This window comes from Haliotis rubra, unplaced genomic scaffold (genome assembly GCF_003918875.1).
Source record: "Haliotis rubra isolate DU_JTF1 unplaced genomic scaffold, ASM391887v1 Scf23, whole genome shotgun sequence".
In the NCBI taxonomy this organism is placed as follows: Eukaryota; Metazoa; Mollusca; class Gastropoda; order Lepetellida; family Haliotidae; genus Haliotis; species Haliotis rubra.
The window spans coordinates 1,233,036-1,249,548 of record NW_025766336.1 but is presented as its reverse complement, the minus strand read 5'-3'; the positions used below and the strand labels follow the sequence as shown (position 1 = coordinate 1,249,548).

The 16,513-nt window shown below is 37.2% G+C and overlaps 1 protein-coding gene across 2 annotated transcripts in view; it reads left to right on the top strand.

Annotated features, from left to right (window-relative positions):
- LOC124277962 (prolyl 4-hydroxylase subunit alpha-1-like) overlaps positions 1 to 16,513 on the top strand; it is a 46,209-nt gene that overhangs the window by 16,265 nt on the left and 13,431 nt on the right. For both annotated transcript variants that reach the window (XM_046713685.1, XM_046713684.1), the window contains exons 5-10: positions 1,105 to 1,156; positions 2,344 to 2,531; positions 6,021 to 6,194; positions 9,346 to 9,416; positions 12,551 to 12,650; positions 13,051 to 13,104. In XM_046713685.1, coding sequence (XP_046569641.1) covers positions 1,105 to 1,156; positions 2,344 to 2,531; positions 6,021 to 6,194; positions 9,346 to 9,416; positions 12,551 to 12,650; positions 13,051 to 13,104 — 639 coding nt within the window. The remainder of the gene's footprint in view (positions 1 to 1,104; positions 1,157 to 2,343; positions 2,532 to 6,020; positions 6,195 to 9,345; positions 9,417 to 12,550; positions 12,651 to 13,050; positions 13,105 to 16,513) is intronic.

Genomic DNA, 16,513 nt, shown 5'->3' with positions numbered 1-16,513 from the left:
GAGTCAGATGTGTCTAGGTGGTGTGCAAAGTGGAGTCAGATATGCCTGGGTGGTGTGCAAGCTGGAGTCAGATGTGTCTGGGTTGTGTGCAAGGTGGAGTCAAATGTGTCTAGGTGGTGTCCGAGGTGGAGTCAGATGTGTCTGGGGCGAGTCAGATGTGTCTGGATGGGAGTGCACGATAGAGTCAGATATGACTTTGTGGAGTGTAAGATTGAATCAGATATGCCTGGGTGGTGTGTCGGGTGGAGTCAGATATGCCTGGGTGGTGTGCAAGATGGAGTCAGATATGCCTGGGTGGTGTGCAAGATGGAGTCTGATATGCCTGGGTGGTGTGTCAGGTGGAGTCAGATATGCCTGGGTGGTATGCAAGATGGAGTCTGATATGCCTGGGTGGTGTGTCAGGTGGAGTCAGATATGCCTGGGTGGTATGCAAGATGGAGTCAGATATGCCTGGGTGGTGTGTTGGGTGGAGTCAGATATGGCTTTGTGGTGTACAAAGTAGAGTCAGATGTTTCTGGGTGGAGATAGGCTTGTGGGAAAGCTATACTCCTTCTCCAAGATCCTGTGGTTTGTAGATATCTGTCAACAGCATACTCTTAGTTTTATACATGTAGAGTAGAGTAGGCAGAAATGTGGCCGGAATAGGTAATGACAAATGAATGATAGGCACCAGACTGAATATACCATTTTGTTCTAATTATCTTGAATTTGATATAAGTGAATATCATGTGTTAAGTGAATTTCATGTTTGATGAATACCAGAACAAACTCCTACAATTCTGAATCCACTTGGATCCCTGACATGTAGTGCTGTCCACCTGTTTGTGTTGCCAGGTGACCATGTTGAGTGCAGTGTTTACTGTTAGTCCGTGTTATTGTTCATACAACTTTACTTCCTGGCTTGGTAATATTTATAGTAGCATAGATGGTACCAGTGTAGAGATATCGAGAGGTCCCTAGGTCACAGATAAGGTACACCTGTAGATTACACAAACTATAATTTGTTCTTCACATTGAATGCCATATTTCACAAACATATTTCAATTGCTTTGTTGTTAATCACATTCCTGCAATTCAAGGAAGTCTTTAAATGGATATTTTCAGAAAGGAAATATCAGGACAGCACTGGTATTTACAGAGGAACTGCTGACACTAGGTAAGCATGAAAACTTGTATTGAAAACTTGTGGTGGTGTGTGTTCCTGTACATACAGCTCAGGTCACAAATCTGGTGAAGAAAAGTTGGGTGCAGAGAGTCCTTGGATGGGTGATCGTGTGTCACAGCTTGACTGAGAGTTTCTAGCACTTCAGTTCTGCCCCACAACGAAGCATGTGATACATATGGTCTCACCTTAGGCAAGTGAGTTTGTACACAATTGCCTCTGTTCACCCACCAAATGGGTACGCAGTGAACTAATTAGTGAGACTATTAACCTTCTAGCACCTAACAGGCAGCTTGGGTTATCCAGGGTAATAATGATCAGATTGTGCGCGCTTTGAGCAGGATATCTAGCCTGGAAAAGGTGCATTATAAATATTCTTATCATCATTATATTGCCTTAACAGTGTTTAACCTGTTTTAGGTCCATACAGTCTCGCACTTGTCTCACCTAAATGTAACGTGTTTCAGATGTAATGAAAGGATGTGTTTATGGAGCAACCATGGTAATACACTACTGCCACCTGTATCACAACAGCCCAGGGTGCCGTTGTACAAAACAACCTTATCGCTAAGGCTACCTTAAGCCTATGTTATGGTATGGGAGTTACGGTCACCTTAGCGCTAAGACCGCTTTGTACAACGGCACCCTGGACAACACAAACTGAAAGTTATTGTAATCAGTACATCCACATTGTAGGGATACAGTCACCCACATTCTAACTGATCACTCGTCATAACCAGATCCCCATTGGGTTAGCCTGTGATAGTAATAGGACACTGAGTGCATATTCTGTACTTGAAGTCTGTACATGGAGATTCACATATAGGTGCAGGCCATGATAGGAATTTGTTCAGATATTAGCTTGAAGTGCTCTACTTTACTCTGCTGTGGATCAGCTTAAGTGTGAATTGCAGTTTGGTCCAAACTTCAGAATGCTTTCTCCACATATAGTTACTGTTGAGTCAAACTTTGATGTGTTGGATGTACAGTTGTTTCAAACAAAAGGTTTGGTTGCTGCATATTCCTTCTTCAAGCATCTGTTGTCATTGTGTTGAGCCTCAGGTAACTTAGCCGAAGTTTCTACTTCCCCTTCAACCTCGACCCAACTTTTGTTGGACTGTATTTGTTCGACAAAATAAAGATCACTTGCACTACATATTGTTCATCTGACTGTTGACTAGAACCGAACCACGAGAGTGCAAGCAACAACAAGCGGTACTATGAGAAGATGCTCAAGGACAAGGAGGCTACTGAGCAAGCTCGAGGAGATGACGGAATCACCATGGATATGGATCCTGTTGAACACAATTACCGCAGGTCACATGAGTTCCAGAATTATGAGGCATTGTGTCGAGGGGAGTCAATAATGGTAAGATATGGAACAAGAGAAGAGCCACTTTACGTCTGATTCTTAAGACCAGTTGATTAATTAATTTTTAGCGGACTTGTTAATAGTGTGAGGGAAGTTGCTCTGAGACTACTAAATAGAGACAGAGTTCCCTTCAGAGAAGCATTAACACAATGATCGGAAATGAATGTTTATGAACTCTTGCTATTTTGGAGTTGACATTGAAAACTTCAACCCATTTCTGTATAAGCGGTGTAGTAACAGTCCCTCAGTTGCCATGTCTCACTTACCTGCATGACAACGTCCATGACTTGACAGCAACCATGACATGACAGCTTCCAGACGTTAGGGGTGGAGATTACTGACAATGTCGTCAGTACTGTCTCAGTTGTCATGTCTGACTCACCTGCATGACAGCATCCATGACTTGAGAGTGTCCAGACATTAGGGTTGGAGATTATTCAGCTTGCTCTAAGTTATTTCACTTCTAAAAGGCCATTGATTATGCTGTATTAACTAGGGACTGTTCCTAATTTATGGCTAGTGGAGTGGAGGTGGTGATGGGGTGATGATGTTTATGGAGAAGCATGTACAATGTGAATGACCCCCACTACAAAAAAAAGTAAGTGACCCCCCTGTGCATGTCATGTACAAAATCAATGACAAGCCCCTAGTACATGTGTACCAAACTGATGGCACCCCCTACCTCCCAGATCTAAATGAGTGAACGCCCTTAAAATCATCATCACCCTTACCTCCACCTCTCCTAGCCATAAATTATGAATGGTTCCCCAGAAGGCCATATATTATACATGTAAATATTCAAGTAGACCATATATAGCACTATGTAATCAAGTTGCATGTTCTTCCTAGACAAATCACTGCACATATTTCTAGAGACTGGAAATTTACACTGTGGTAAGAGAAAGATGTATTTATTTTTCTTCAAATTAATCCATGTGGGAGGTAATATTTTTTAAGTGTTTTCTTGATCGCAGTACCATGTATACCGGTAGCTGTTAACTCTCCATGTCGTAATGTGTTCCTTAACAAATACAATATCTTTGAAATAGGGTGGTAGGGTAGCCTCGGGGTTAAAGCATTCACTCGTCACGCCAAAACCTGAGTTCGATTCCCCGCATGGGTACAATGTGTGAAGCCCATTTCTGGCGTCCCCCCACCGTGATATTGCTGGAATATTGCTAAAAATGGCATAAAACTATATCACTCACTCTTTGAAATAATTCAATACCAAAGCAGTTGTTTGTATACTCATTAGATATTCTTTACAAAACAATGTGGGTAATGGCTACTTCCTTTCGCTTGGTGTAGGGTTTTCCTTGGAGACAGTTTCTGTTTCTGTATACCAGTTTCTTTTTCTTGAGTTGTTGTATTTGTAGTTTTGATTTTGTGAAGCTGAAATCCACTGGGTCCTACTGGACTTGTATTAAATGCAACCATGCCATACATATTTGTTGCCTGGTAAATGTAGCTGTGATATTTACTTGTAATTGTACACTCTGTGCAGGAGTGTAAATTTAAGCCCTCAAGTCTCTGTGCTAATCATGTCATCAGTTAAATACATGTTGACAAAGCCATCACTGTGGGTTGTTATTACATTAACGTGAATTAGTAAATATTTGCTGATATTTGCTACAGATTACAGGCTGAATATCATTCTCTGTGCAGGTCTAGATAGCTCACTTGATGTATCTCTAAACAGTGGATACCATCTTCATAATTCATGTAAATTCTGACTTGCCTGATAGTGGAAGACATTGTGAGAGTTGGTGTACTATAATTGCTTACAACGTAAACTTTATCTAGTCTAGACGTTCATGGAATACCTTGGCTCTTAAGAAGAGAATATTAAATTCTCATTGTTTGATTTCTAATCAAAGGTTTTGTAAGATGTTTTTTTAAATGACAATATTACAGCAATCTGTGTAATTATAGATAATAAGATACAAAAGAACATTGATGTATATACTAGTATAAAGGCTGATAAATGATACATGACTGTCATTTTGCCTATGTATACAGCGGTCATTATGCACAGCTGATAATCAGTGTGCTAAAAGTAATACTCGCACTGATTAGCTACCTTCACAAACAACTCTTTATACAATGAGATCTGAATTAAAGGTTACTGTTTGCTTTTGATATGTAAAATGTCACAAACACTGTATAAGGTCAGACCCAATTATTAACTTGTTTTGCAGAACATACAGGTCAAAGAAATATAACAATACTTACGTTGCTGATTTTAAACACAAGATTGTTGTTTTTGTATTTCAAGAAAGATAAGCTACACTAAGTTGAATTCACTGCAGAATTTCATGTGACAACTATTGGTTAATACTCTCTCAAGTTTTCCCTTAAGCAGTTGGACTAATTCACCCACTCTTTTGCACCTGTATCTAGATGTTTCAAGAACAATTTCCCTGAAAACAATAATTAAGTTTGTAAGTGATCTACTCATATGAACTGTAAGAAACTAATTGAGGTTGAAAAAAACTTGGCATCTAAAACACTTACATAAATTGCTATCTCGCTATAGGTAGACTGAGAAAGAATGGCATCAGTACCTTGAGGCTGAGAGACTGGTGTTCCTTGTGTATATTGTAGAAGGCAGGAAATTGACAATGACAGGGCTGAAATATAACCCTTGTAGTGGCTGCAGATAAAGACATTCATTAGAATAAGGTGGTGTGTGTATCACCTGCTGGGCATCCCCTCACCCCACTTCCTGTCAGTCTCAACTTGGACTACCGTACCTTATGCGTCTTGCTTATGTCTTCCAATCAGTGGGTAGGATCAAGACTGTCACGTTAACACTATCATTGCACCTGACTTCAACAAAGAAAGGGCTTTGTAAGAAGGTTTCCTTTTAATTTAGATCCGATTTGCCTTTGGGGAAAATCGTTTTGGAGGATTGAAACATGATCAGTCGAAAAAGGAAAGTAGTAATTTATTAAATTGATTGCCTGAAGAAACATACCTGTAGTGTATTATAGATACAAAATCTGATTGCTATGAATTTCCTTTGTTGAAAAAGAAAAGCTGAAATTGGCAATTATTATTGTGCTTTGAGAGAAAATGTAAGGGGTTAATACAGTAGACATTCATCATCTGTTTGCTCAGTCAGAATTGTAAGGTACAGTATAGTCATCCATCTCTAATCATCAAGTAGAGGAATCCATATAAAACCCCAGTTTATGTGAGATGTGCTTTGTGGTGGCATGCTTGTTTATCAAGCTACTGATTCCCTGCTTGTCCTGTGATCCCTGTAATGTTAGATTGCCAATGTCATTCTTGTAGAAATCAAACAGACATTGTAGGTATTTTAACAGTATCATTCCATATCGTAACATGTTATAAGTTGGTCTGAGAGGGCTTAACTACAACACTCGCTGTGAACACACACTTCCATTGAACAGTGTTTTTCGTTCCATTGTGTCTAGGTTTGGTCACTGGGGGGTGATGCTTATATACTTTTTCTGTTCACAGGAGATAAAAAATTTACACAAGTTAGCTTGTCGGTATCGCACACGGAACAGTCCTCTACTAATTCTGATGCCAGCTAAAGAAGAGGACGTTTTTCTGGATCCATGGATTGTCGTCTACCATGATGTCATGAGGGACTCAGAAATAAATGCAATTAAAAGTATAGCAACACCGAAGGTATTGATTGATATTTTGCCATTTAAATACAAAATGCCAATTTCAGGGAAGTCCAAGTTTGATGAACGGGTCATTTTGCATATGGGTCATTTTCAAAATTGGTAGGATTTTCAATTCTTTATTACAGTAAATTCAAACTCCTCAAAATTTATTTAATTTTTATTCAAATCAAACCTCAAACACTTAATTATTCAAAAATACAAACATGCAGACTGAAATGTACTAATTGACCTTTTAATTGATACATATGTAATTAAAAGGGTGGGGGACTGTCCTGACCGTTACCACTTCTTAGTCAGAATATGGATTTTGAAATATAATTCATAAAAATCTTTTAAAGATGGCAGACACAGCTTTTACACAGACTTAATCAAACTTGAAGGTAAAAACTATCATCATGAATCTTGAAAGTGTTATTTTGTATCTTTCATTTATTTACCACAAAATTATAGCATTTTTCTAAAACATTATTATGTATATAGCTTTCAACAGGTAAAATTGTCTAAAATAAACATCAGCTACTAAGCCCAGAACATCTTTTGATGACACCAGCATAAAGAGGAGTGTTTCATGTATTATCATGAATTAATTAGAGCAGTCAATTAACACCAGTAACGGTTAGGACAATAGTGGTAACGGTTTGGACAGGAATGGTAACGGGCTGGACATAAGCCTTAAACAGTTTAATTCAACATAGAAACAGGTAACATGAAAGGAAAAAATGATATCATTTACTTGAACTGCTAACCCTATTTTGGACAGACAGTGAAATGTGTATTAGAGATTGTAACTCGTAACTAATATGACATGTTTTCTTCCATGCTATGGTAACGGTTTGGACATTTGTCATATCAATATAAAACTTTTGAATGAATTTAGGCTTTTGAGTAAAAACAAACTGTAGCTTCTAAAGAATAGAAAAACATACCTGTCTAGACTGAAAATCACTTATAGTCTAAAGAAGAGTGCAATTGGAGAACGAAATTGAATGAATAGTAACGGTTGTGACATTATTGGTAACAGTCAGGACATCAGTGTAACAAACAAATGTTATCCCTCTAAAATGTTGCAAAAGATTCAATTCTGAAAGGTACTGCAACAACTATGATACTGTACACATGGTCATGCTACACAGGCCACTGCATAGATGTCATTTTGCTGTTGATATTATGGTGCAATATTAGTCTCCACGAAATATACTTCTTTCATTCACTTGGATACCTTTAGCTTTTGTTGATAGTGAGATGGTAACACATATTTATCAAATACAAAGGCCAACATATTAGCACCTATCAATATTCTAAGTAAATGGTAGTCTTACATATCTCACAAAGTCAAAACAGACTACATCAAAACAATCTTTAAAGGTTGGAATACAATTAAGTTGTTTACCATTACTACATTTTGTCCTAACCGTTACCTTTAATTCATAAAGACTATACATCTTATAGAAAATAGAAATTTAACGTGATAAATTTGTTTTGGTTTTTATTATCAAAAGCAGATAGATAAGTAAATAGAAATTTATTATCACACCATAGAACATATTCTTCAAAATTGAAATTTATTAAAGAAATGTCCCGACCGTTACTATTATTTGTCCAAACCGTTACTAGAGACTGTGTTTTTTATGCTACTACATCAAATCTCCTTTGAACAGTACAAGTCCATGCTTAAACTATCTTAACTCTTAAAGAAATTATAAATTTGTTATACTTCAAATATTAATGAATAACTTTTGAAATGCAAATCATTTTGTCCTGACCGTTACAAGGACTGTCCAAACCGTTACTTTGCAGAATGGTAGCGGTTTGGACAGTAACGATCAAGACAATTTGTAAGTAAATCTTAAATAAAAAAATGAATGATCCCTAGAAGATTTCAAAGGACATGCCTTTCACCTCTTCCATTTCTGGGCACCATATCCATTGAAATTTAAAAAAAAAGAGATACATATTTGACACAAAATACACTGGTAACGGTCTGGACAGTTAAGGTTGACACATAACATTTATACTTATTTGACAGTGTCAGTTTTCTTCAAAATGTATTGAATCTCTTTATTTCATCTGCTGTCACATCCACAGGGGCTAGCTCAAACAGACACAGGAAGTAGTATTACAATCCAGCTCCAGGGAGATATTATTGCAGGAATTTCATACACTGGTAACGGTCAGGACACAGAATCACAGGACAAGCATGTTACAATTTGTAGAAAAAAACTTTTTTAAGTTAAAAATAATTGAAATGCAATCCTTGATCAATCCTAATTGGCATAATATGAATTAATTTGTTTATTTGCATTTACATTTACATTATTTGTGAACATTGATATTAGGACCGTCACCTCCGGACGGAGCAAATCTGCCAATTTTGACCCCAAAATGTGGTTAAGTATTAATTTCAAAATGACAAGACTAATGATATACCACATTTACTGACTAGTAAACATCTAAATATGTTTTCTTGAACAAAATAATCCTTTTATACTCACAGATTTTTTTTTTATTCGGGAACGGACAGAAAATCCTACCAATTTTGAAAATGACCCATATATCTTCAGATAAACCAGAATTTAGAAGAAATTTGGGCAGGGTAGATTGAAGCAAGACTTTTTAGTATTAAGTCAACAACAAACATGTTTTGTTTGGGTTGTTAAAGATGCTGTTGTTGTGAGTATGTCTGTCACAAGGTGCGCTGCATAGCTGATGTGGTCACTGAGGTGGAAGTGTTGGGACAATTCAACCAGTGTCCTCACACCCTGTCACATCATGAAGTTTGTACATAGACAGTATTATAAGTCTAATCTTGTAATATGGTGCTCTCATTCAACCCAGGACCATCATTAACAGGCTTTCACTTTTGAATTCCATTTGGAGTGAATACCACAAATAGTTCATCCACTTACAGTGTGAAATGTGTGAATATTTAAGTCAACGATGCCTATGACCCATGAAGATCCAGGTTAGAATTGATCTTCAGTAACCCATGCTTGTCGTAAGAGGCGAATAGGGATCGGGTGGTCAGGCTCGCTGACTTGGTTGACACATGTCATCGTGTCCCATATAGCTGTAATATTGCTGAGTGCAGCATTAAAACAACAACCAAACCAAAGCAATGATACCTACATCATGAATGTTTTGTTTTTCAGTTAAACAGGGCTACAGTACAGAACGCTAAAACAGGAGAACTTGAAGTGGCAACCTATAGGATAAGTAAAAGGTTTGTATGCTCTATATTCTACTGTTATTTAACTGTTATTTGAATGAGGCACCTTGAAGGAATAGTTCCCCATTGAGAATGTCCATACTCATGCTTACAACAATGCTTTCGTTTGTTTTGTGTTGATGATTACCTCCCCTGGGTATGCTGGTGGAAGTGTGTCAATCTGGTCAAAATCAAGGAATAAATGTTTGCCAAATTAAAATCCCCCGCAACGCGTTTTGCGTTTTTTTTATTAAAAAATGGACTCCGTCCATGCATGTGTCTGTGCATGCGTGCGTCCGTGCACATTTGTCTTTTCCGGAGCAGAACTTTAAAACCGTTCACTATTTCTTCACCAAACTTGGCACATGGATAGATCTGGTGGTGTACTGGTGCCTTTTGGTAGTTTTGGTATTCTGAATTAAATATTTTTGGCATTTCCATGGCAACAAGTTTAACTTGGGCTGAAATTGGTGGTAGTGCTCTTTTCCTGGAGCAGAACTCTAAAACTGTTCAATGTTTCTTCACCAAACTTAGCACATACATACATCTGGTGGTGTACTGGTGCCTTTTGGTAGTTTGGGAATTCTGAATAAAATATTTTTGACTTAGCCTGAAATTGGTGGTAGGGCTCTTTTCTGGAGCAGAACTCTAAAACCGTTCACTATTTCTTCACCAAACTTGGCACATAGATAGATCTGGTGGTGTACTGGTGCCTTTTGGTAGTTTTGGAATTCTGAATAAAATATTTTTGGCTTTTCCGTGGCAACAAGTTTGACTTAGCCTGAAATTGGTGGTAGTGCTCTTTTCCGGAGCAGAACTCTAAAACCGTTCACTATTTCTTCACCAAACTTGACACATAGATTGGTCTGGTGATGTACTGGTTCCATTTTGGTAGTTTTGGAATTCTGAATAAAATATTTTATTTTTAAGTTTGACTTAGATTGAAATTGGTGGTAGTGCTCTTTTCCGGAGCAGAACTCTAAAACCGTTCACTATTTCTTCACCAAACTTGGCACATAGATAGATCTGGTGGTGTACTGGTGCCGTTTGGTAGTTTTGGAATTCTGAATAGAATATTTTTGGCTTTTCCGTGGCAACAAGTTTGACTTAGCCTGAAATTGGTGGTAGTGCTCTTTTCCGGAGCAGAACTCTAAAACCGTTCACTATTTCTTCACCAAACTTGACACATAGATTGGTCTGGTGATGTACTGGTTCCATTTTGGTAGTTTTGGAATTCTGAATAAAATAATTTATTTTTAAGTTTGACTTTGATTGAAATTGGTGGTTGTGCTCTTTTCCGTAGCAGAACTCTAAAACCGTTCACTATTTCTTCACCAAACTTGGCACATAGATTGGTCTGGTGGTGTACTGGTGCCGTTTGGTAGTTTTGGATTTCTGAATTAAATATTTTTGGCGTTTCCATGGAAACAAGTTTGACTTAGACTGAAATCGGTGGTAGTGCTCTTTTACGGAGCAGAACTCTAAAACCATTCACTATTTCTTCACCAAACTTGGCACATAGATTGGTCTGGTGGTGTACTAGTGCCTTTTGGTAGTTTTGGTATTCTGAATTAAATATTTTTGGCGTTTCCATGGCAACAAGTTTGACTTACACTGAAATTGGTGGTAGTGCTCTTTTCCGGAGCAGAACTCTAAAACCGTTCAATGTTTCTTCACCAAACTTGGCACATAGATTGGTCTGGTGGTGTACTGGTGCCTTTTGTTTTGTTTTTATTTCTATAGTGCTCCTTTCTGGAGCAGAACTTTTAAAACCTTTCAATACTCTCCTTCCACTTTTCTATATACACACGAAAACATTTGACATAATCATAACTCGTAGACATATTCATGAAGAGTATTTTGCCATTGCGGGGGATATTGATGACTTTGTTTTCTTGTCAAAATATTTCACCAGGTCATAATAAAAAACCTTCATCCTGTGGAAAACTAGCAGCAAACATTGCTATATAGATCCTTGGAGAATGGTTTAAATGGTTTAGTATGCCAGAAACAAGATTTCATCAAAGCTAATAGTTCCAGGGGTGAGCTATTGATGAGATTCATGGGGTATCTTATATAAAGTTCTTCCTATTTTGTTTTCATTTCATTTGTATATTGGAAATGTGACATAATATTAATACTGATACTTTTTTATCAGAACGTATACTTAGACTATAGTGTTCATTTGCGAAATACTGGCACACTACATTATTTAGTTGATCAAATAAAAAGCACTAAGTATTTTAAGATTGCATTTGGCTTTGAGTGCTATTTATAATGTATGCCTCTTCATAAGTTCAGACTTGCACTAGCAGAATTTGGTTGCTAGTATATTAGGGATGTCACGATACATAAGTTTCACGATTCGATACGTATCTCGATGCCTATTTTTGTGGCATTATTGAGTAAATTTAGTTACATTTTGAACATTAATATTTCATGTTTCATAATTGTCCCTGAAAAGATCAACATTTTGATTCTCAGAGATTAAAAATTTCTAATTTCCCATCTTTGTGCATGAAAAAACTCTCATAAGATAAAAAAACATGATACAATTGCAAAATGTAAATGATACATAAACATATTTAAAGTGATACTTTCAAAACTAAATATCGATACAGTTGTGAATGTATCAATAATTGTATCCTCTTAGAAAAAGTATCGATGCATCGATGATGTATCATGGCATCCCTAGAAGATATGATTTTGATCATAAGAAGTGTGAAGTGTGTTGTCCTGTCCCCTCTTCATAACCTCTCTTCAATGTCAGATGTGAACACCATCAAACATTGGCCAGTTTTTGTCATTCCCAGTAGATTGTTTTGTGTATATGATAACCGTTTTAACCCACAATATAACTGTGCCAATGTATACATGCAGTAGTGGACCATGATTGTGAATATTTGTGGATGACATAATTCTTCTCAAATAAAGACTACTTATAAAACTGCTTCAGTAGCTGGTGGGGTTTGGCAGAGTACAATCCACATTTGCTCTCACATATTCCAATTATTTGCTCTTGCTTCTTACTTACAGCCCTTCCAATCATGTCTGCACTCCACCAACTGGCTGAATCATTGTTTAGAACATCTGGTGTCTCTGTTCTACTGCTTGTGTCAAAGTAACCATTGTGGTATTATCTGTTTCAGTGCATGGTTGAAGCAGGATGAAAACCCAGTAGTGGCCCAAATCAATGCTAGGATGCAGGCCATTACAGGCTTGAGTATGGAGACTGCTGAGGAATTACAGGTAACAATGGCTTGGCGTTGCTTGCGTGCACGGTCACCTGTGCAGTACCTGATGACGTACATGCACACAGGTAGATCACACCAAAGAGAAATATTTTTTCCCTCATGAATAAATCAAAATGTTTAAAAATATTGAGTTGGAATATTTTCCATTTTCAATACCCACTTGTTTCGAAATCTATTTATTATACACAGAATGGGAAAACAGTGTGATCCATGAGAATACATTATATTGTTTTACAGAGACTGCACCATATACTTCTACAAATGAGGTTGCCGTTGATAGCTTACATATTATGAGCTATTTCTGTACACATGGACTTTTTCCAAAAGGTATTTGTTTTTGAAGAAAAGTACCAATAGCCAGTTCTCCCTTACTGAAAGTGTTTTTCCTGTTCCAGGTTGCCAACTATGGATTAGGAGGACACTATGAACCACACTTTGATTTTGCAAGGGTACGTCTTTATCATTGTGCATATATATGTTCTGGACACTTGATATAACAGATAAACTGGTTTATTAACTGGACAAGAACCGGACAGACATGGGGGGGGATGTCAGGGGGTCAAGTTAAAAACATATGAAATGTTGTGGTACAATGCAGTTGTGGGAAGCAGTTCCTTGATACGTTAACACACATTTGTAAATCACTATGGAACTTAATTTTCAGCTTACCTGACTTAACATGCTTTAAAGAACAAATAAACTTTGTTTTTTTTACTCTTTTAACTACTACATATGAAAGATTTGTGGTCAGTCTTATGCGAAACACCAAATTCTTTCTTTAAAAACTTGTGGTTAATTAGTACCGAGCGATTAAAAGTTGCCAAAATGTCGCCTGCTTCACTCTCACCCGCCAACGAAACCACAGACAGGTTACGTAACTCTGTCGCCAGAGCACTGCAGTGACGTCATATGAGGAAGGATTTTCAGTTAGTTGTATAGAAAGTGTGTAGCAAGCTCGTCATTTTGATGATTTCTCGACATCAACGAAGACATGCCAAATCGTTATGTTGTCGTCAATTGCTCCTAGAGGTCGGGCGATGGTGTCGCCATGCACAAATTTCCACAGGACCCCGCAGTTCGTGCAAAATGGGTTATGTTTGTGAGTGCGAAGCGAGCGTTGTGGAAGCCTGAAACGATATCTTACTTGTGTTCAGATCGCTTCACAGAAGTTAAAGAATCAAAACTACTTACTGGTCGTAGTAAAATATGTATATGATTGACGACCATAAAGATTTTCCATGACACAACTTGTAACATAACGATTTCTGCCTCAGAAGCAAGGTTGTGATCGAAGTAACAATAATACTGTAAGTACATGTAGTATTATATTGACACTCACCTTGCTTCCATGAGAGAATTTGTTATGTTATACGCTATGTCATGCAACATCCTATTGGCCATCAATCAAATACATATTTTACTACCAGTAGAAAGTAGTTTTGATTTTGTAACTCGGTGAAAACAAACCTAAATAGCATTTATACTCACACTGGCAGATGTTCGCGACAGGGCGCCGCCATTTTTGAAAATCGTGAAGTCACGGGCTAAAGTCTGTTAGACTTAATGAGATTATGGTTTGTTTTCATCAAGTTAGAAAATCAAAACTACTTTCTACTCGTAGTTAAATATGTATTTGAATCATAACCAAAAGCATTTTGCATGACACAACTTATAACATAACGATTTCTTCCACGGAATCGGGGTGGGGGTCGAAGTGACAATACTGCGCGATAAATTTCTTGCTACATTCATGTGGTTAACGTGCACTCACCAGTATGTAGATACTAGTCAATGTACGTCTTTATATTTGGTCTTATAATCCTAATTAGTTTATTATTATACTTGCATGCATTTTGAAACTAAATAAAAAGCAGACGATCTGCTGATACTTATAGTGCATTTATAACAGGACTTTAATATCTAGACATTTAATAGTTTGCCAATGTGAATCATAATTCGCACACACGCCCTAGTGTATGTCTCATTACACTTCACGGCGAAAACAACTATTCTGTTGAATGCTACGACAAATGAATACAAACAAAATGCAAATATTAAAATTAAAACAGATTAAATTTATAAGAACAATGTCAGGCTATTACCTTGTTCGAGGAATGTATCCATCAATATCCACAAAAACGAGTGATATGCCATTCATCTGCAGCTGTTCCAAGTAATGTGTCTTTTAACAGTCTAGCATACGAAAAAGTGATATATCGTTTCAGGTATGTCACATTGGTGTATAGTCTCATTGGTCACCCAAGATAGCACACCTGGCAACTGATTGCATAATGTCCGCCATTCTTTAAAAACGGTAATTTAGTTAGCCAATAATGAGCAATCAATCACTGTATTGGCGGTTAATCCTTTGAAGGAAGGACGTTGTTTTTACGCAGCCACAGACACGACAGAGTGTATTCAGTATAGATTAGTAAATCTACATACATAAACACTACCTTTTGACAAATCCGCTGTGTAAGATAAAAGTAATTAATCAATCAGCGTGTTATCGGTTAATCCTTTGATCGATGTTTATAATGTTGAATATTTACTCCAGACACAAGAAATGCGAAATGGGAACCTTTGTCGGGTAATCTAAGTGTGTTACCACTAATTATACCTGTTATAAATTCATTAACTGACCATCAAGTGAATGATGACAAATAACATGTGTAGGTTTATACCACCTAACACGGGTTACAACAAGGGAGTATTAATTGCTGTATTGCATGTGAAAACTTATGGGCCGACACTGTTTTGAGAATACAAACAGAACTTCATTGTTGCAGAAGAAATACATATAAACATTTGCTGTGTGCTAAAACTGTATGTACCTATTTACCTAAGTAAAATTTCAGATTCCTCTAGCAATGGCAAAATAGGGTTGTTTAGTTTACCGATTCAAATAAATCAAATGTCAATTTTTAATATCATACGTAATAGACGTCATAGTTTTACATGACATGATTAAATATCGAGGTAAAAAAACACAGAAATGGGATCAATTTGGACCAGTCATTATACAAATAAGGCCTAACGAAACCAAGCGATTTTGACAGAATCGTCTATGAAAACAAGTTGTAACTCGGAAACTAGGCAAAGCAGGAGACCAAATTATATGACAGTAGATTGTGAGAACATATAGCTTTCATTTTCCACAACAGTTGTCACTATTTCAGGTTTATACAAACCTGTAAACAAGATAATTTACCCACTGAAAATGTAGATGAATTCTGCATCGGCCCTCATATCTATTCCTCATATGACGTCACAGAGACGCCCCGCACTGATTGGTTGAAATTTCGTTCGCGGGTGAGAATTGTGCACTGTTGTCAAAAAGGTCTATTTAAGTTGATTAAAGATCGAAGTGAGTAGTTTTAATGACGGGGTTTCATTTATAGCGATGCCAGTTAGTGATTTATGTATTTGTACCCCCCTAGAGTATATGTGATCTTTAACTATGTGAGCTTGTCGTGGTCAGTTTCTGTGTTGTGTTGTCCATCGTGTGTCATAAGCATCTCCAGAAACTACTGGACAATGGCATTGTTGATATGATATCTGTAGATGCATCGAGATGCATTTAGTTATGTACATATTGTTTCAAATTTTGAACCTGTCTCTGCTGGTCAGCAGTTGCTTCAGATTAGAGTTACATTCCTTTAGTTTGAGCAAATGGCTGCTTTTGAAATCATGAATACTTTTGGCCAGTCAGTGTGATACCAACCCATACAATTATGGACCCATCCCAAATCAATTATTCTTTCAAACTTCCATAAAACTCTTATTAGAACATCCAACTTGATTCCTTTGGTCATGGAAGTCAAGCATCAACCTGGATTTGTCTGAACATTAGCCACA